This window comes from Lonchura striata, chromosome 16 (assembly GCF_046129695.1).
Source record: "Lonchura striata isolate bLonStr1 chromosome 16, bLonStr1.mat, whole genome shotgun sequence".
In the NCBI taxonomy this organism is placed as follows: Eukaryota; Metazoa; Chordata; class Aves; order Passeriformes; family Estrildidae; genus Lonchura; species Lonchura striata.
Genome location: NC_134618.1, coordinates 3,303,542 through 3,322,761, shown reverse-complemented (window position 1 = coordinate 3,322,761; position 19,220 = coordinate 3,303,542). Strand labels below are relative to the sequence as shown.

General features: G+C 55.8%; 1 protein-coding gene across 2 annotated transcripts in view; it reads left to right on the top strand.

Annotated features, from left to right (window-relative positions):
• Positions 1 to 1,823: 1,823 nt before the first annotated feature.
• RAB11FIP3 (RAB11 family interacting protein 3) overlaps positions 1,824 to 19,220 on the top strand; it is an 80,796-nt gene continuing 63,399 nt past the window's right edge. The window contains exon 1 of one of the 2 annotated variants that reach the window (XM_031506124.2): positions 1,824 to 2,571. In XM_031506124.2, the coding sequence (XP_031361984.2) occupies positions 1,933 to 2,571 (639 nt within the window). In that variant the 5' untranslated portion in view covers positions 1,824 to 1,932. The remainder of the gene's footprint in view (positions 2,572 to 19,220) is intronic. The other variant, XM_031506123.2, reaches the window with a different exon arrangement.

The window sequence follows — 19,220 nt, the reverse complement described above, 5'->3', positions numbered from 1 at the left end:
CGTCCGTGCAGGAACCCTGGCTGCTGGAGCTGTCTGGAAGCTGGGAATTGCCCAGGGGATGGCTGAGGCAGGTGCTGCTGTGCTTCCCCTGTGGGGCTGACCAAGGAGCTCCCTACTGCCCTGCTCACCTTTAGGAATGGCTGTGCTGAGGAGGAGGATTTGGAATGAAGGATCTGGAGGATTTGTGGGGCTGACCAAGGAGCCCCATCCTGCCCAGCGCTGGGCTGACTGGACAGGGGTGACCTCTCTCTGGGGATGCTGCTGAGCTCTGGCTCTTGGGCTGAGTGTGCTGGGGGTCACACTGTGGCCCAACCAGGCTGCTCATGAGATGTCACACACATCCGTGACCTGGGCAGGGTCACTGGGGCCAAGGATGCTCCTGCTCATCAAGTTTGCTGCTAATTATACCCAGGGGCTGTAATTCCACACGCTGGGCAGCTCAGGAGTGTGTTAGTGGGGTCATCCACAGAACCTCCATCAATGAACCCATTGATGAGGTGCCAGGGCTGTCCCGGTGCTCAGCTCCCCCCGGAGCACTCGGGCATCCCGGGGCACAGTGCTGCCCCACTGGGGTTGGGGGTCCCAGCTCCTCTCCCCAAGGGATTTGGGGTTCCAGTGCACAGTTCACACCTGAAGCAGCTGGGCAGTGCCATTGCGCAGTTCCCCCCACAGAGATTTGGGGTCCCAGAGTGAGGTTTGGGTTTGGGGTCCCAGAGCATGGTTTGGGGTCCTGGAGCACAGTTTGGGTTTGGGGTTCCCAAGCGCGGTTTGGTTTTGGGGTCCCAAAGCAGGGTTTGGGTTTGGGGTCCCAGAGCACGGTTTGGGGTCCTGGAGCACAGTTTGGGTTTGGGGTTCCCAAACGCGGTTTGGGTTTGGGGTCCTGAAGCACAGTTTGGGTTTGGGGTCCCAGAGCACGGTTTGGGTTTGGGGTCCTAGAGCACGGTTTGGGATCCCGGAGCAGGGTTTGATTTTGGGGTCCTGGAGCGCAGTCTGGGTTTGGGGTCCTAGAGCATAGTTTGGGATCCCGGAACGCTGTTTGGGTTTGGGCTCCCGGAGCAGGCTGTGGGGTCCCGGAGCAGGGTGTGGGGTCCCGGAGCAGGGTGTGGGGTCCCGGAGCAGGGTTCGGGGTCCCGGAGCAGGGTTCGGGTGTGGGGTCCCGGAGCAGGGTTTGGGGTCCCGGAGCAGGGTTCGGGTTCGGGGTCCCGGAGCAGGGTTCGGGGTCCCGGAGCAGGGTGTGGGGTCCCGGAGCAGGGTTCGGGGTCCCGGAGCAGGGTTTGGGGTCCTGGAGCAGGGTTCGGGGTCCCGGAGCAGGGTTCGGGTTCGGGGTCCCGGAGCAGGGTTTGGGGTCCCGGAGCAGGGTTCGGGTGTGGGGTCCCGGAGCAGGGTTTGTTTCCCAGCAGGGGGATCTGGGGGTCCCCGCTCACAGCGCCCCCCGGCCCCACGTGCTCGCGCTCCGCCGGCCCCGCCCCCGCCGCGCGCGCCCGGGGAGGGGGCGTGGCCTCGGTCGGGCTCGCGCCGCGGAGGGGCGGGGCGGACCGGCAGGCGAGTGACGTCACCGCCCCGGCTACTGCGGCGGCGGGGCTGGAGCTGCCGCTGGTCCGCGGCGGCCCCGGAGCGGCGGCGCGGGCGGGCGGCCGGTGGGGTTGTTCCTCGGCGCCGCCGCCGCCTCCCCCAACCCCCGATCCCGGCCAGGACCCGCAGCCCCGGCGCTCGGAGCCGCCGCTCCCCGCGCTCGGAGCCGCCGCTCCCCGCGCAGGGCGGGACCGGCGGGGCCGCCCCCGGTGTCGGCGGGCGGGGCCGGCGTTCCTCGCACAAAGCCGTGAGTGCCGCGGGGACCGTACCGGTACCGGCACCGCCCCGATGTGAGCGGGGCATGGCCGCGGGGCATGGCCCGGGTCGGGCGGCGGTGGGCGCGCAGCGCCGGCGGTGAAGATGGAGCCGCGTCCGCCTGGGACCGAGCCCCCGCTGCCCCGGGGGCCGGGACCCGGGCCCGAGCCGGAGCTGGAACCGGAACCAGAACCCGAGCTAGAGCTGGAACCGGAGCCGGACCTGGACGTGCAGCGGGAACCGGAGCCGGAGCTGGAACCAGAACCCGAGCTGGAGCTGGAACCGGAACCGGAGCTGGAACCAGAACCCGAGCTGGAGCTGGAGCTGGAACCAGAACCCGAGCTGGAGCTGGAGCTGGAACCGGAACCGGAGCTGGAACCAGAACCCGAGCTGGAGCTGGAACCGGAGCCGGAGCTGGAACCGGAGCCGGAGCTAGAACCAGAACCCGAGCTGGAGCTGGAACCGGAGCCGGAGCTGGAACCGGAGCCGGGGCTGGAAGAGGAGGCGGACCTGGGCCCGGAGCTGGATCTGGACCTCTGGGCACTTGAGCCCGCCGCTCCCGGCGCGGGGCCGCCGCCCTGGTGCCCGGGGGAGGCCGGGGACAGCCCGGGGAGCCCCGCCGAGCCCCCGCCGGAGGAGGAGCCGCGCCTCCGCCCGGTCTTCGACGCCCTGGACCGGGACGGCGATGGCTTCGTGCGCGTGGAGGAGTTCGTGCAGTTCGCCACGGCCTACGGCGCCGAGCAGGTGAGCACCGGGCACCGCACCTGCCCACCGCGGGGCCCGGGCCGGGGCACCGGCCGTGGCGGCACCGCTTGTTGCCCGGTGCCCCGCCGCCCGAGGCTGATGGTGGTGGTGGCTTCTGCCCGGCCTCCGGCCCTTGGAGAGCTCCGTGTCCCCAAGGCCGGCGCTGGCATCCCGTCGCCGCGGGTGAAGGGCACGCGTGGCTCCCGGAGCTGCCGTGCTCCGGGGGAGCGGCGCCGCCGGCTGCCCGCAGCTCTTTGTTCTGCAGCGCTGCCGCCCCGGGGCTCGCCGGGCAGCGGCACATCCCGGCCCGGGGGCTGCTCCGTGCCAACCCTGCTGACCCCGGCTCACCCCATAACGGGGAGCATCCCTGCCCGCGGGTTGGAACGAGGTGATCCTTCAGGGCCTTCCCAACGCAGACCATTCCCTGCTTCCCTGCTTCCTCGCTTGTCCCGGCTTTGACAGCTCGAATGAGGATTTCCCCCATCCTGCTGCTTTGTGCCCTGCCCAGCCGGTGTTCCCCTGCAGCAGATCACGGGCGATGTAATTTGAAGCTGACTAAAAATGGAGCAAGCTCCGGCAGCGCTCACCAGGGGATGGAGATGGATTTCTTGGTGTTTAGTGCATTGGCCTGGGCTGGCATCGCTACCAGGAAAAGAAAATTTATTTTTTTAAGGAATGCAGGTATTGCTGTGAAGTTTTCCCTGTGCCTGCCCGGATCTGCTCTCGTTCTCCATCCGTGGCAGCTGCGCGGGTATTTAAGTGCCATGACAAAGCAAATCATGTGTGAAGGAGGCTTTTGATGGAGGAGAGCTTTTTATCCCTGTCCTTGTGCCAGAAACACCTCTCAAAGATAAAACAGAGATATTTATTTTAGAAAAATAGCCCTGCAAAGTGGAGACAGGGAAGACAGGGAACTTCTTGGTGTTGCAGAAGGGTGCAGAGGGTTGCTCTGTGTGTGCAGAGGGTCTCTAGGTGTGAGCTCAGGTACCTCGGCTGCTCCTGCCTGTGCCAGCAGAGAGGCTTGATTCCTAAATCCTCTCTCCTGCCCTGCCTGGGCCAGGCTCCTGTGCCACCGCTCCGGTGTCCCACTGCTGTCCCCAGCAGAGGAGACAGGAGCAGACAGCCCACGGAGGCTCCTGCACACGGTGCCACCTCCCGGGGGACTGTTTGCCTTTGTGTCCTTCGGCGTGGAGCAGCCCAAGGACGTGGGAAATGGGGACAGGAGGTGGCGTGTGCGTGGCAGGGGACGTGGCGGGTGGCTCTGGGTGTGCAGCTCAGCCTGGCGGTGCCGGTGTCGGCGTGGGGATGGTGCCAGAGCTCCAGAGGGGCCTCACTGAGCCTGGAAAACACCCTCAGACCATGGCTGGGGAGTGGCTGTGGGCTGCTCAGGTCACCCCAAAGCTCAGGAGGTTTTGTGCTGTTGGATAGTGTCTGTCCACATGGATCCGTCTGGGAAGGGGCTCTCTGCAGGCTCCCCGTTCCGGCCTGCTGAGCACAGCTAATGCTGCCATAAATGATGCTTTGAAAACCCATTTCTCTTCAGCAAGAGGCTCTGGCGTGCAGGACAGCTGGGTGCTGGCACAGCGGGTGCTGAGCCCCTTGGGGAGGTTGGTGTGGCAATGCCTGAGCCAGCAGGTCCTGGGCACTCCAGGGGACTGGCAGAGGGGGAAAGGTGATGCCTGTGTGTGCAGGAGGACTTGGTGTGAGTCTGCAGCTTAGAAAGGACCAGGACACGCTGAGGGAGGGCGAGAAGGGGTTGGTGATGGGGTCTGTGAGCTCTCAGCAGATCATATTTGTTCCTCATTAACTGCCCTTTGTGATTACCCAGGCAGCCACCACACCCCGACCCCTCTCTCGCAGCATCCCAGTTCTGGTTGTGGCACAACCTCTATTTACACCTTCAGGTCCCATTTAGTGGGAAGGGTCCCACAGGAATCACTGGGTCCAGACACCCCAGCAATCCCACCCTGGGCATCCCTGAGATCATTGTCCAAACCCTCCTGGAGCTCTGGCAGCCTTGGGGCTGTGCCTGTTCCCTGGGGAGCCTGGGCAGTGCCCAGCACCTCTGGGGGAAGAACCTTTCCTCATCTCCAACCTGAGCCCCCTGATTCATGGAATAATAAAGGAAGGAGTCCTGGGGAAGTTCCTTGACCTGTCTTTCATGAGGCAGCTGGAACCTGGACCCAGAGTGGATCTTCTAGAAAACAGAGATCAGCTCAGGTGGGAGTTAAAGGGGAGGAACATCCCCGGTGGTAAAACGTGATCAGGGGACTAAATGGGACCTGAAGGTGTGAATAAAGGTTGTGCCACAGCCAGAACCAGGATGCTGTGAGAGAGGCTGCCTGGATAATCACAAAGGGCCCTTAATGAGAAATGAATTCCTGCCCTCTTGCTGGAGGTACCTGCTTCCTTTTTCCCTGCCCTCCTTCCTCTGCCTGCTGCCCACAGGGGTGGCTGTGTAGTGGTGGAACAAATGGCTAAACTGAAGCCCACCAAGCAGCTGATTCCCGGGGCTGGAGGAGAGGCTGTGTGTGTGTGTCCACATGGACCAGGAGCTGGAGAGCAGCAAGTGTTGTCTTTAGCGCTCAGTCAAACACCAGAGGCATTCATGGGCTGCTGAGTGAGCACTGTCAGCTCGTTTGGCTGCAACAATTATTAGCTAAATGTCAAAGGGAAGGCACCAGCTGGCGTTTATTCCATAAACACCATGGGATTGTGGCTTTCTGGTCGGATGAATTGGGTGTTTTTCTCTCCATGGGGATAAAAAATGGGATTGGGACGGGGTTTTGCTTAAGCAGCCTTGGGGTGTTGGGGGGCTGTGGTGCTGGTATGGGGAAGGGATCAAGGCAAAGATAAAGGCAATTTGTTTTGATCTGCACTGATAACAGCTGATAGGGTTTGAAGCTCTTCATTTTCGGTACCAAAGGGGTGGTGAGAGGATGGTGCTGGGGGTGACACCTGAGCCAAGGGAGGCCTTGAGCAGGGAAGGGACAGCCTTGGGATGGTCCCCCACAGCCACTCCCAGGAGGGTGTTTGTCCAACAGGGATTGTTTTGCCACTAGGAAGGCTCCCGTGGACCCCTGATACGCTCCATGGATTTACAAACAAGATGTGGGACAGAAAGGTCTTGAGGACAACTTAACTTTCCTTGAGAACCACTTGATTTTTCATCCAAAAGCCCTGGCCTGTTCCCAAACCACCTGGGAGGCAGCTGACAGTGGTGCTGTGTTTTTATTGTGTCTTTCCTCCCCCTTTTCCCTGCATTTCTCTGGGATCTGATGCTCCCTGGAGCCACTGGCTGGGACAGAAGGATGGAGTAAGATTGGCTGAAACAGCGAGCAGGGATGTGGGGACACACTTGATGTCACTTTTATGTCACCTTGTAAAGCAGGAGGGGTCGTGTCTTGCACTTTTGGGGGTTGCACAGAACCCAAGGCCATTTTGCAACCACTTTTGGTTTAATTTTTATTCCAGAATTAAATTTTCCATGTCTTGCCCTCTGTAGCCCTGCATTGTGTCTGGCTGGCTGAGGTGACAGAGCCCAAGGCTTTTCTCCCTGGATTTATTTCCAGCAGGCTCAGAGGAGAATGGATTGCTTGTAAGGCTGAGGACAAGCATCCTGCTGGCACCTTGGGTTGTTTTTCCTTTTTTGTTTTGATCTAACAGACAATTGGAGAAGGAAAAGCCTCTTGCACCACATGATCTCAGTGTCTTGGCTCAATTAAGAGAAATCCCAGAGTTTGTCTAACTCACTTCCAAAGGCTCCTGTTCCAAGGGATCTTCAGCCTTTTTGGTTTTGTTTTATTTTTTTCCCCTCTGGATAATCAGTTTGAGTTTCATTTCAGTGTGATTTGTTTTGCTTTCTTTAACATTTCCATCCCTCAACACCTGTCCTGCCACCACATCAGCTCATCCTCAGCTGAGCTCTCCATATTCAGCTTTTAACATTCCCTCTGGGGATGGTTTCTGAGGGGTTGATCAGGTTTGTTGTACTTTTCCCAGCACTCTTGGAATGGGGTGCCCAGCCTGAGCTGAGAGCTGCAGAACAAATCCCATTTTGGGGCCGTCAGGGATCACTCCAGAGAGTGCAAAGAATCCTGGAGTTGGTTTTTATTTTTGCATAAAACAACCTGAAAACCTGGCAGTCAGTTCCTGTAATGAAGTCTGGACAGTGTCAAACTGCAGCTTTTTAGAGGTTCCTCTGTGCTGATGCCAGGCTGGCTGTTCTGCTCCCCTCTGATGGATCCCTGGGGAAGTGGGTACCTGGATCCAGGCTTCTCCTTCCATCTCCCTTGGCCATGCTGACCTTCAGCTGATTTGGGATGTCCTCCCTCTTCCCCTTGGTTTTCTCCCACTTCCCTGTGAAATCTAATGATCTCTGTCATGAGGAAACCCCTGTTTTGGTGGGTTTTTTTTTGGTTGTTTGTTTTTTGTTTTTTATTTTATTTTATTTTTTGGTTTTCCATTTTCTCATGGTTCTTACCCAGCTTGAGCAGAGGAAATGCTGGTTTTATGAAGAGATTTCTAAAATTACCTCTCACGGTTTCACAGGCAAGTGAGGCTTAAATTGCCTCCAACTGTGCTGCTGCTGCTGTACCTTCCAGAGGCTTTAATTGCTGTTTAACTACATGGAATATCTTGGCCTACATGGAAGGACCATCAAGTCCAGCTCCTGGAATTTGGTTCCTGCTGTGGAGAGGGGCTGGGATGGCAGTGAGGGATGCTCTGGGTGTGCAGGAGGTGCCTGTGGACACCCCTGTGTGCTTTGGAACAGCAACAAACTGGAATATTTTGCTTGCTTTGACCAAGGGCCCAGTTCCCCCCCCCCCCCACCAAAAAAAAAAAAATCCTGGCAGGGAATTTGTGGGTTTTGTGAGATTGGATGGGAGCCCTTTCCTCACCTCCTCCCTCCTCTCCTCCCTCTTCAAAGGGCTTTAACCACCATCAATAAATAACAGGTCTGTGTGCTCCAGGAGCTCCAAGACAGGAGTTTTTCTTTCTCCCTCAGAGAGGAAAATGCTTCCAAGCCAACATATTTTGTGTAATTTTGGGCGAGGTGGTGGCTGGTTTGCAAATTCCATTTTCAGCTCGCTTGATTCACTTATAAATATCCCAGAAGACTCCAAGGAAGAGATGATTTCTGTGCTCCTGGGTTGTTGTAGCTGCTCCTGCTCGGGTTTGGCTTTCAGCTCCTGGGAGTGGTGGGGAGGGCTGGGAGCAGATCAGAGCTGGGCAGAGCTCTTGGTGATGTGTTTGTGGCTGCAGGCAGATGGATGGATGGCTTATCCTGGAGGGATGGGGCTGGCAGGACTGTGAATGCTCAAAGGCTGGGCTTGTCTGCCTGGGCTGGGAGGAGGGTGCTGGTGGTAATTTTATCCCACCTACCAGTTGATTAAATCAACCTTTTTAATTCTGCCTTGCTCCTGCAGGTTGAGAGTGCAGTGAATGTGGAGTGGGGTGTGGATTTTTGGGAGAGGGACTGGGAACAAGGGATGGAGGGACAGGACACAGGGAATGGCTCCCACTGCCAGAGGGCAGGGCTGGATGGGATACTGGGAATTGGGAATTGTTCCCTGGGAGGGTGGGCAGGCCCTGGCACAGGGTGCCCAGAGCAGCTGTGGCTGCCCCTGGATCCCTGCAGATGTCCAAGGGGAGATTGGAGCACCCAGGGACAGTAGGAGGTGTCACTGCCCTGGCAGGGTGGAACTGGATGGGATTTAGGGTCCCTTCCAACCCAAACCATGCTGTGATTTGTTTTGATCAAGTTGTGTTCCTCTGGAATTGGAGTTCATTCCTGCAAATAAAGGAGCACAGGTTACCCAGGAGGAGGAGAAGGTCGGTGCCACCTTTGCAGAGCTGGCAGTGCTGTGCTGGGGGAGCAGACTGGGCTGTCTGGGGAGGGGCTGTGGGTGCCCCCCTGGTCCTGGGCACTGCCCTGGGCTGGGACAGGAGCCCCAGCAGCAGGACAGGAACCATCTGAGGCTTTGCAGTGTTGGGGTGGATTGACCTTATGCCCACCTCATCCCATTCCATGCACAGGGACACCTTCCACCATCCCAGGCTGCTCCAAGCCCTGTCCAGCCTGGCCTTGGGCACTGCCAGGGATCCAGGGGCAGCCACAGCTGCTCTGGGCACCCTGTGCCAGGGCCTGCCCACCCTGCCAGGGGAGAATCTCTCTGTAATGTCCAATGTAAATCTACCAGTTCAAACCCATTCCCCCTTTACCCTGCCTTTGTAAAAGTTATTCTCCCTCTCTTTTTATAGACCCCCTTTAAATACTGAGAGAAGAGAGGTGGATGCACAAGAAGCTTCCTCTCAGGAGCAGGGTATTTGCTAAAGCTGTGATTGATTAAAAGTGGATAGGGGTCATCATAATTCACAGATTGGAATATGCTAGGGCACCGCAACACAGGGCTCATTTTGAGCTGCTCTTGCTCACAGAGCCCTCTCCCAAAGCATCCCCAAGCTGCTGATAGCATTGTGTAACTCAGCCCAGACAAAAATTGATAATCATTACAATTGCCCCCAGAATTCCTCTCCACTTTATTCGTGTTTGACTTTCATTTGCTGCTCATTGCTGGAGGAATGATCTGCTTGGAACCCAGGGGCTTTTTTTTTTTTTTTTAAATTCCTGGGTTTGGAATTTTGCAAAACAAATGACTTCCCTTTTCCCTCAGCCTGCCTGGGCAGGGAGAGCTGCTGCTGGGCCACCCTCAGCATCCCCTCTGCCATGGCACCAACATTGTTCCAGCTCTAGGAATGTGCTGGCACTGAACCATGGCTTGCTTCTCCTGTTCCTCATGCCTGCCTCCATCTTTCCATAATTCCTGTGTGGGTTCCTGGCCTGGCACCCCGGGCTGGTCCCTGCTGAGCCCTCAGGAGCAGTGTGAGCCCTTCCCTCAGTGGCTGTGTAAATTCAGGCACCCGTGGAAAATGGAGCTACAAAGCTGCCAGACTGGTTCTGCTGGGCTGGGAACCAGGGAGGCTTTGAGGAGCTCTGGGATCACTGAGTCCAGCTGCTCCATCATTGCCAGGGCCACCACTGAAACGTGTCCCCAGGTGCCACATCCACGTGTTTTGGGAACTCTTCCAAGGTTGGGGACACCACCACTGCCCTGGGCAGCTGTGCCAGTGCCTGACAACCTTTCCCACAAAGCCTTTTTGTTTTTTGTTGTTTTTTTTTTTTCCCTCTGGATGATCGGTTTGAGCTTCATTTCAGTGTGATTTGTTTTGCTTTCTTTAACATTTCCATCCCTCAACACCTGTCCTGCCACCACATCAGCTCATCCTCAGCTGAGCTCTCCATATTCAGCTTTTAACATTCCCTCTGGGGATGGTTTCTGAGGGGTTGATCAGGTTTGTTGTACTTTTCCCAGCACTCTTGGAATGGGGTGCCCAGCCTGAGCTGAGAGCTGCAGAACAAATCCCATTTTGGGGCTCCCCTGGCACTGCCTGGGGCTGTTCCCTCTCATCTGTCCCTGTTCCCTGGAGCAGAGCCCGATCCCCCTGGCTGTCCCCTCCTGTCAGGAGTTGTGCAGAGCCACAAGGTCCCCCCTGAGCCTCCTTTTCTCCAGGCTGAGCCCCTTCCCAGCCCCCTCAGCCCCTCCTGGTGTGTTTGTCCCAGGCCCGGAGCTGTCCCAGCAGGGCTGGTCCCAGCCTTGCCCCAGTGTGGTCAGTGCCTGTGACACCTGAGTGACTCTGGCCTCGGGGATTTGTGCATTTTGTACCTGCAGTGGCTCTGCCAGGTGCCAGGAGCATTCCCAGCTCCTCTCAGAGCGCAGTCCATGCTCTGGCTGTGCTCTGAGCTGCTCTCCTGTCGAGGTTTTTTGGGACATCTGCAGTGCAGCTGTTGGCTGAGCCAGCCCAGTCTGCAGACATTGTGCTTCCCTCATTGTCCCACGCCAGGCAGGGCCCCTAAAGCTCCTCTCAGCTTTTGTTTTCCACTTTCAAATCTTTGCACCTTGCAGTCCCCTTCCCACACGTGGCGTGGTGCTGGGGGCTGATGCTTTAGGCTCAGGCCTGAGGCAGGACTGCAGCCACAGTGGGACAAACATCAGGGATTTCCTCAGGCTGCCCTCAGAATCGCTGCTTGCTCGTATCTTCGTGTGTCTGTGCTTTGGATCTTCCAATATTTGGGTGGGAAGGGACCTTAAAGCTCATCCAGTGCCACCCTCTGCCATGGCAGGGACACCTTCCACTGTCCCAGGCTGCTCCAAACCCTGTCCAGCCTGGCCTTGGGCACTGCCAGGGATCCAGGGACAGCCACAGCTGCTCTGGGCACCCTGTGCCAGGGCCTGCCCACCCTCACAGGCAACAATTCCTAATTCCCAATATCCCATCCATCCCTGCCCTCTGGCAGTGGGAGCCATTCCCTGTGTCCTGTCCCTCCATCCCTTGTCCCCAGTCCCTCTCCAGCTCTCCTGGAGCCCCTTTAGGCCCTGGCAGGGCTCTGAGCTCTCCCTGGAGCTTCTCCTCTCCAGGTGAGCACCCCCAGCTCTCCCAGCCTGGCTCCAGAGGGGCTCCAGCCCTTGGGGATCTCCCTGGCCTCTGGAATGACTCCAGCTCCATGTCCTGATGCTGGAGGCCTTTGATGTGCTGGTGGCAGCAGACACCTCCAGGCTCAAAGAGAGCTCTGTATTCCCAGAGGAGTCACAGTTCATCTCAGGGGTACCTGGCAGGAACCTTGTTTTGGGATCCCAAAACTTCCATGCCCAGGAACAGCCCTGAATTTGCCATGGAGCAATGGCAGTGCTGGCCTGGGCTCTCTGCATGGCTCGGAGCTCTGCACAAATGGTCTCTTCTCCCCAAATTTTGGGTCTGGTGAGGCTTCCCCTTCCCTGTAGAGCTTTTGCTGGAGTTGCTGTGGGGCAGAGTAAGTTATTAATGGTCCTGTGGGTTGTGGGGGGAGGGAGGAGGAGGGGACAATTCCTCCCAAAGTGCCAGTAGTGCCAAGCTGGAGGGATTGGTGGTGGCTCCGTGGGGAGGGCAGCTGGAAAACCCCAATAAATCCCTGTGAGCCCTGCTGGATCCCTCCCTGCACACAGCTCTCCTGCTTGTGGGGCTGGGCCTTTCCTGCAGGGAGGAGAGGATGTGAGAGCCCCATGGGGCAGGGATGGAGCCCCAGCACTGCTGGCACGAGGGTTCCTGGGGCTGTGGGCTTGGCCCAGGCACTTCATTCCTGATTTTGGTCAGGGTTTTTCCCCTCTCTAGGGAGAAAACTGCTCTTCAAGCAGGGAATTGTGGAGGCTGCTGGGAGGCTTCTCCCATCCAGCTCCTTCCAGTGCCACAGCAAATCCTCTTTTCCCTGTGACTGAAGTGCCTTTGCTCCCTGTTCCCACGTTCTGTGATCCTGTAGAAGCTGAAGCACTGAGTGGTTTTTGCTGGGAATTTGTGTGCTGGATGAAATGATATGAATTCCTGAGTTCCTTTCTGTGTCCTGGTGTGTCCCAGCCCCATGTAGCATGGGCTGGTGACAGCTGTGGGGATGTCCTGTGAGGCTGTCAGTGTCCTGGGGGGTTACAGCTTTGTCTCCAGGCTGGATGTCCCTGTCTGAAACGTGGTGAGCAGCCTTAGAGCATCCCCATTTATTTCTAACAACCCATTGCACTTTTCCAGAAGAGAGGGCTCCTGCTCCCTCTGTGCAGTGTCCCGTGGTGAGATGCCAGTGGTGTGACGTTGTGTTTGAGTCCCTGCTGCTGCTGGAAGGGCTTTTCAGCCTGTTCCTGCTTCCTCCTGTCCCTGGAGGAGGAGGAGGAGGAGGAGGAAGGGCAGAGGGAGAGGAGCTGCTGTGGGAGCTGCGTCATCTGGCAGGGCCCAGCTGTGGAAAATCCATTTGCCAGAGTCCAGGGGGAAGCTGGGCTCCAGCAGAATGTGCAGAAGTGCAAGGAGCCCAAACCAGGAGTTTTTAGAGAGAAGAAGCTGCTGTGGGCAAAGGGTGAGACTGCTGTGGGCACAGGGCACGGGGCTGCTCTGCAATCCCACATCCCAGACAAACCCAGCAAAAAAATAAATAAAATAAAAAAAATAGAATCCCCAAGCAAGTACAGCAACCAGGGGCTGCCCGAGGGGCTCTGCCTGCAGGAGGTGTGTCTGTCTGTACTGAAAGTCTCCTGATGGGGAAATAAATCCAGTCCCAGCTTGGCTCTAGAAGCTGATGGGGCCGCTGAGGCTGCCTTTGGCTGGGCAGGGATGGAGAGGCAGCTGTTGCCTCCCTTTTGCCTGGCCACATTCCTTGTTTTTTCCAGGGGAGTGGCTGTTCTTCACCCTGCTCACTGGGGGTGTGTGTGAGAGAGAGGAGTTTACAGCTGGAGGAAAAACAAAATTTGGATATCCTTGTGGAATTTATTCCCTGTGCTTGCTAAATGGATGCAGCAACCAGCTAATCCTCTCCTGGCTGCTTGGAGCTCTGGGACTACTGTCCTGGCAGGGAGGATGCCAAGAGCAGAGGAAGATTTGTGGAACCTTCCCTGAAGGGTCCATGGGGAATTTTGGAAGCTCTGGTGAGAGTGCTGTGCCAGAACCCCCGGCCTGGTTCAGGGGCTCCGTGTGGTGGAAAAGTCTCTCCTCCAACCCGAGCTTCCAAAGAAAACTTTGCAGCCTCTTGTTCTGTCTCAAGGCAGTTTATTGCAAGTTATCTAAAAGATTTTCTTCTGGGGCTGCTGTGGTTTGCTCAGAGCTCAGGCAGAGGCACACACACACCCTGACATCCTCTCTGTCTGCTGTCTTCTTCTTCTCCCTCTCTGCCCAGGGCTGGTGCTCTCTTTTACATGGTACATTACATGTGACATGGTTACAGTTTTCCCCCAATGCCTATTACCTATATTAAATGGTGATTTTCTATCTTTTGTATGGTACATTACATGTTACATGGTTACAGTTTTTCCCCAATGCCTATTACCTATATTAAATGGTGATTTTCTATCTTTTGTATGGTACATTACATGTTACATGGTTACAGTTTTTCCCAATGCCCATTACCTATATTAAATGGTGATTTTCTATCTTTTGTATGGTACATTACATGTTACATGTTCACAGTTTTTCCCCAATGCCTATTACCTATATTAAATGGTGCTTTTCTACTCTAAACCGATCTGTGAGTGCCAACATCACCAAGAACAGGGAGGTAAGGAAGGAGAAAGAGGAGGAACAGGACTGGCCTACATTCCTCCATCTTAAAACCTCTGACCCCCATGTATAAAGTAAAACCCCCCCTGGACAGGTGTTAAAACCCCCCTGTACAACACTAAAAAATTCTTCCCTTTACTTTGTAACTACTTCTACTCTAATATCTAAACTTTTGTGACTTCTTGTTCCACCTCCAAAGTTGGTAACTCATTCCATGGTTCAAACCCAAAATCACAGTTGTTTCCAGCTGCCTGCCAGGGTCTCAAATGCTTCTGACCAGGGCCTGGAACCTCCAAAAATGTCTGAGGCACATTTTGAGTTCCAGCAGTGCTGGAGGTGTGGGTGTGGAATAGGAACATTCTGGAGACTTTGGTTGGGAGCAGGAGGGTTCCTGGTGTGCAGCAGGGAATTCTCTCGTGCTCTGAGCTGTGCCCCAGGCTGTGTGAGCATCCATCCCACGGGGGCTGCTGCTGGCAGCCCAGGGCACAGAGGTGGGTGCCCGTGCAGGGCAGGCTTGGCTGCCAGCCTGGCACACACCTGCAGAGCCATGGAGCAGGGTCCAGGCCTCTGGCTGCTGCCCTGCTTGGGGAGCTGCTGGGGGATCTTTGCTTGGTGTGCTGGTGCCTTCGTGCCCAGTGCTTGCAGTCCCTGAGCTCCTGGGCTTCCCAAACTATGCATGGCATCTCAGCCTCTTCTGCCTTGCTCCAGGAATCTACCTCTGAGCCTTTGATCCCTTCTGGGCTCTTTTTCCCCCCTCTGGCACGTCTGCTGTGTGTCCCTCACACAAACAGCCCTTTCTGGAGCTGCCTGAAGGAGTGCCAAAAGGAGGGGAATAACCTGGAGCAGCTCTAAAAAAGAAACGAGTCTTTATGCTTTGCTGGTCTCTGGTTCAGGCTCGTTTGTGGCACAATAAGCTCAGTTTTGCCAGGGTGGCGGGCACAGCAGGGCTGGGCCAGGCAGGTTCCTTCTCTCCTGCCCAGCTGCTCGTGTTTGCAGCTTCTCCCCTGCTGCCCCAGAGGCTCCCTGTGCCCCCCAAATCCTGGCATTTCCAAGCTGAGAGGAGCAGATCTCTGCCCCCAGCACAGGAAGGACCTGGAGCTGCTGGAGAGAGTCCAGGGGAGCCCAGGGAGATCCCCAAGGGCTGGAGCCCCTCTGCTCTGGGCCATGCTGGGAGAGCTGGGGGTGCTCACCTGGAGAGGAGAGAGAAGGGTCCAGGAAGAGCTCAGAGCCCTGCCAGGGCCTAAAGGGGCTCCAGGAGAGCTGGAGAGGGACTGGGGACAAGGGATGGAGGGACAGGACACAGGGAATGGCTCCCACTGCCAGAGGGCAGGGCTGGATGGGATATTGGGAATTAGGAATTGTTCCCTGGGAGGGTGGGCAGCCCTGGCACAGGGTGCCCAGAGCAGCTGTGGCTGCCCCTGGATCCCTGGCAGTGCCCAAGGTCAGGCTGGATGGGGCTTGGAGCAACCTGGGATGGTGGAAAGTGCCCCTGCTCATGGCAGGGTGGCACTGGATGAGCTTTAAGGTCCCTTCCAACCCAAATAAGTCAATGAATCAATAAATAAGTCAAATAAGCCTGTAATCCATGGATGAATTATTACAGCCTGTGCTTTGTGTTTTGGGGAGGGTGAGTGTGCCAGGCCAGTGGGAGGATTCATTCTGGGTTGTGCCATGGGTGTTTTGTGCTGCTTTCCAACCTGGAGGGGAGCACAGGGAAGCAAACACCAGAAATCCTGCATTCACACACTCAGAAATCCTGGGTTTCTGATGGAACCAAACTGCCCCATCAAACAAACACCTGGGTTTGCTGCACAAAGCCACACCAGGCAAAGCATTCAGCATCTTAAAATGCCTCATCCTTGCTATGTGACCTCCTGGGGTGTTTGATTGTGTTGGGATTCTTTGTTCAGGTCAGCTCCAAAGCCCGGGGAGGCTCCTGTCCCTGTTCTGCAGGACAGCCCGGGGTGGCTCTGGGGTGGCCCTGGCCTCCACCCAGGTGTGTGTTTTACCTCAGCCTCTAAATCTTTTATTCTTGTTTTAACCTGGCCTCCTGCCTGCGTGTGAACAGGTTTTCCTTGTCATCAGAGGAACAAAAGCTAGAAACAAAGGCTTGGAGGAAGAGCCCTCTTCAAGTTCATTAAACAAGTAAATGTTTAGAGTAGAGCATCGTGGCTGCTGAAGCCTTTGAGCACTTAGGGAGAGACAGGAAATCTGGACCACTTGAGACAAACAATTAAATTTGGATTAAAACCATCTCAGCGTAACTTCTATTCCTGTTAATGTTTCCAAACCATCCTTGAAGTTGTTTGTTTAAATACATTTTTATGCTTCAGTGGCAACAATTGAGGGATAATTTGGAAATGTCACACTTGGCATTTGAGAACACACTCGAATACCACATACTGAGGCTCCTGAAGCCCTGCTGAGCATAGAGGTGTTCCTGCCTCCAGATACCCGTGGGGCTGGTGGGGTTAGTCCAGAAAGGTCCTGTACAGACCAGGGGAATTTCTACCAGCAGGGAAAATACCCCAAAATTCCAGCTGTGAGCGCTGCAGTGGTGGAGATCTCCTACAGTTCATCTCCAGGCTCTGCACGGGGGCCTGGCTGGAGGTGTTTGTCCTGGTTTCTCGTGGCTGGGGGCAGGAAGGATGTGGGTCCTCAGGCTTTTTTGGCTGCCAGCTCTTTGAAACATATTCTGCTTTTTTTTTCCTGCTTCCTGGTGAATTTGGAGTGTTGGAAGGGAAGTCTTCTCCTCTGCTCCCGATGTGTGGTGAGGATCTGGTCCTCAGCATCAGCTCTGGGCTGGTTCTCTCCAATCCCTTCCTCCCCCTTCCAAAAGGGGGAACAGGAGTTCGGTGGGGAGGTGGAATTCTCTCCTGCCCATTCTGTATTTGCATCTCTCCACTCTGGCATTTCCTGCAGAAGGAGCCTGGGAGAGGCTTTGGGGTTTGGGGTGAGAGTTTGGGGGAGAAGCTGCCCCAAGGAGGTGATGAACAGCAAAAGCTGTGGCAGGCTGAGAAGCTTTTCTCTTGGATTCTTGGGGAAAAGGAGGATTTGTTAGGCAAGTGGGTGTATTAAATGGCAAGGATCTGGTCTTCCTGGGAAAAATATCTGTCTTCCCCTTGGGAACTTGCTTACTTTGTTCCTTTTATCTCATGGTTTGTGGGTGCTCTCTGTCCCATTCCTCTGCTTTTGATACTTGCGAGCCTATCCTTACCATAATTATTCCCCTCCTAAATACAGGAGGTTTATTTCCCTTCTACCTTAAATAGTAGTTTGATTATTCCTCTGTGGCAGGAAAAGATGAGAACAAACCAGGCTGAGGCTTCCTTTGTCTCCTTCTGAGGAAGGTGCCTGGATCCTGCAGTGCTGGAACCTCGGGAGGAAGGGATGGGAGGGATGAGCTGATCTCTGGGCAAGCTTAGGGAGGGATGTTGCAGAAAACATCTTCACCAGGGTTGTTTGTGGTGGACCTTTAAAATAGAAAAGCAAAAATATAAATAAAGCCCTGAGCAGGCTCAATCTGCCTGCTGAGCTCTCCTGGAGCTTTGGGAAAGGCTGGGAGAGCAAAATCCTGGCAGCAGCCCTGGGTCAGTGCTGCCACTTGTGAAATAAATAATGCAGTTCTTGCACTGCTTACTCACAATTGGCCAGGGCTGCTCCCTGTAATGAGATCCTCCCCTCGGGGGTGTTTTAAAGGTTACTTAATTAGGTGTAATTGCAGCAGAATAGAAACCTGCTTTGAGGTTCTGAGTGCTTTGTGGAGTGCCAGCTCCTTCAGCAAGCTGGGGAGTGAGATCCCAAAACCAGGGCTGGAGCCAGGGCTGTCTGCTGCCCTGGGCCTGGCTGTTTATGGTGATGAAGCTGCATAAGTGAAGTGCTGGGAGGTGTTCTGGCCTTGGGGATGGTGCAGCTGTGCTTCCCATCCCTCAGCACCCAGCACGGGGGATGGATGGATGTGCCCTGACCCCAGAGCAGTGCTGCCTTAGCAGGGATCAGTGCATTTCAGCACTGGGGTTAGGGAGTGTGGGATCCAAGGAGAGCTCTGTGGGGACACCTGGGTCTTTGGCACGTTTCCCAAAGGTGAAAAAAGGATCCTCTGACTTCTGTCATCAGCATTGAAAAATATGACACGTTTATCTGGGAAAGGATTGGTTTAGCTCGGAGAGGCAAGCTGGGTTTTTAGGGACAAAGGAGTGCTTTGGCTCATCCCCTTGTGTTGAATGCGGAGGGTGGAGGTGCTGCATCCACCTTTGTGCAACCAGGAGAGGATTTATACAGCATCTCCTCACTCAGGTGAATTCCTGTGGGCCACTCCAGGCCACACACCTGGCCAAGCAGAGAGGAGAGCAGCTCCTGTGAGCCCTCCCTCCTTTTTAGTACTAAAAATCCCTCAGTTTGGCACCTCTGCCAGTCTGGTGCTCGTCCTTCTCTCAGCTTGAGTTCAGGGATTGTCTCACAATGCTGTTCCCCCCCAAAGATACAGGATGTTCAGAGCAGATCTGGGCTTCTGGCAGTCAGAGGAGAGCAATTAAAGTTACATGAGAAGTACTTGGATTTTCACATCCTGTCTCAGCCAAGCAGGACACCAGGACCTTTTTCTCTTTTCATTTTCCCTCCACATTTGCTTGGGTATTTGGGGGTCTTTATCAGGAATCTGTCAGTATTCATTCCTCCTCTTTGTCTCCTTTAGATTCATTTCCAGACTCTGTGCAGATTAAAGCAGCCCTGAGAGCTGATTTTGTTCCAGGGCAGCACATGGAAGCACCATCCCTGGGAGACACCCCATGATTTGATGCTCTGAGCTCCACCAGCTCTTCTTGGGGGGTGCCTGGCTGCTGTGGCCACTAGAAATCTCCCACCTCCCCTCCATCCTCCAAAGAATGTCTCTTTGGGATCGGGTTCAGCCCTGAGCTCTGCCAGGGTATGAGGCAAAGCTGCTGGCAGGCTCAGGGGTTGCAGGGGGTGTTGGCTGCCCAGCACAGCCCTGAATCCCCCCAGGGATCACACCTAAAACAAGCACAGTGGATGTTCTGTCCTGCTGGATCCATCTGGAGGAGACATGGAGCATCCATAAGGATAAAGAGGAGAGGCCCGGAGCTTCCTTTTCCTTTTCTAAACAGGGAATTCACAGCTGGGGAATCCTTCACCTCCGTGGGAAACTTCCACTGCCAAGCCTTTGTGTGTGGATTGGAATGTGGAGTTGTCACTGCTGGGGTCATTTGCTGGGCTGAGTTCAGTGCATCAAAGCAAGGAAACTCTCTTTGTGCTGTGAGGGGCCATTGCAGGGTGGGCTCTGAGGGCTTCTGCAGCCAAATCCTTGGGTTTTGGAGGTGAAGCAGCCTGGAGGGTGCAGAGGACCCTGGGGACAGGGGAGTGGGGATGCTGCCAGGAGTCCTTGTTGTGTTGTTGAGGTGCCAGGTGACCTCCCCTCCTTGTCCCCATCTGCTCCGTGTCCTTTTCCAGGAGGAATCCCTCGGCCTGGGCCGTGTCCTGCCCCAGGGGTGACCAGAGCCCCCCTG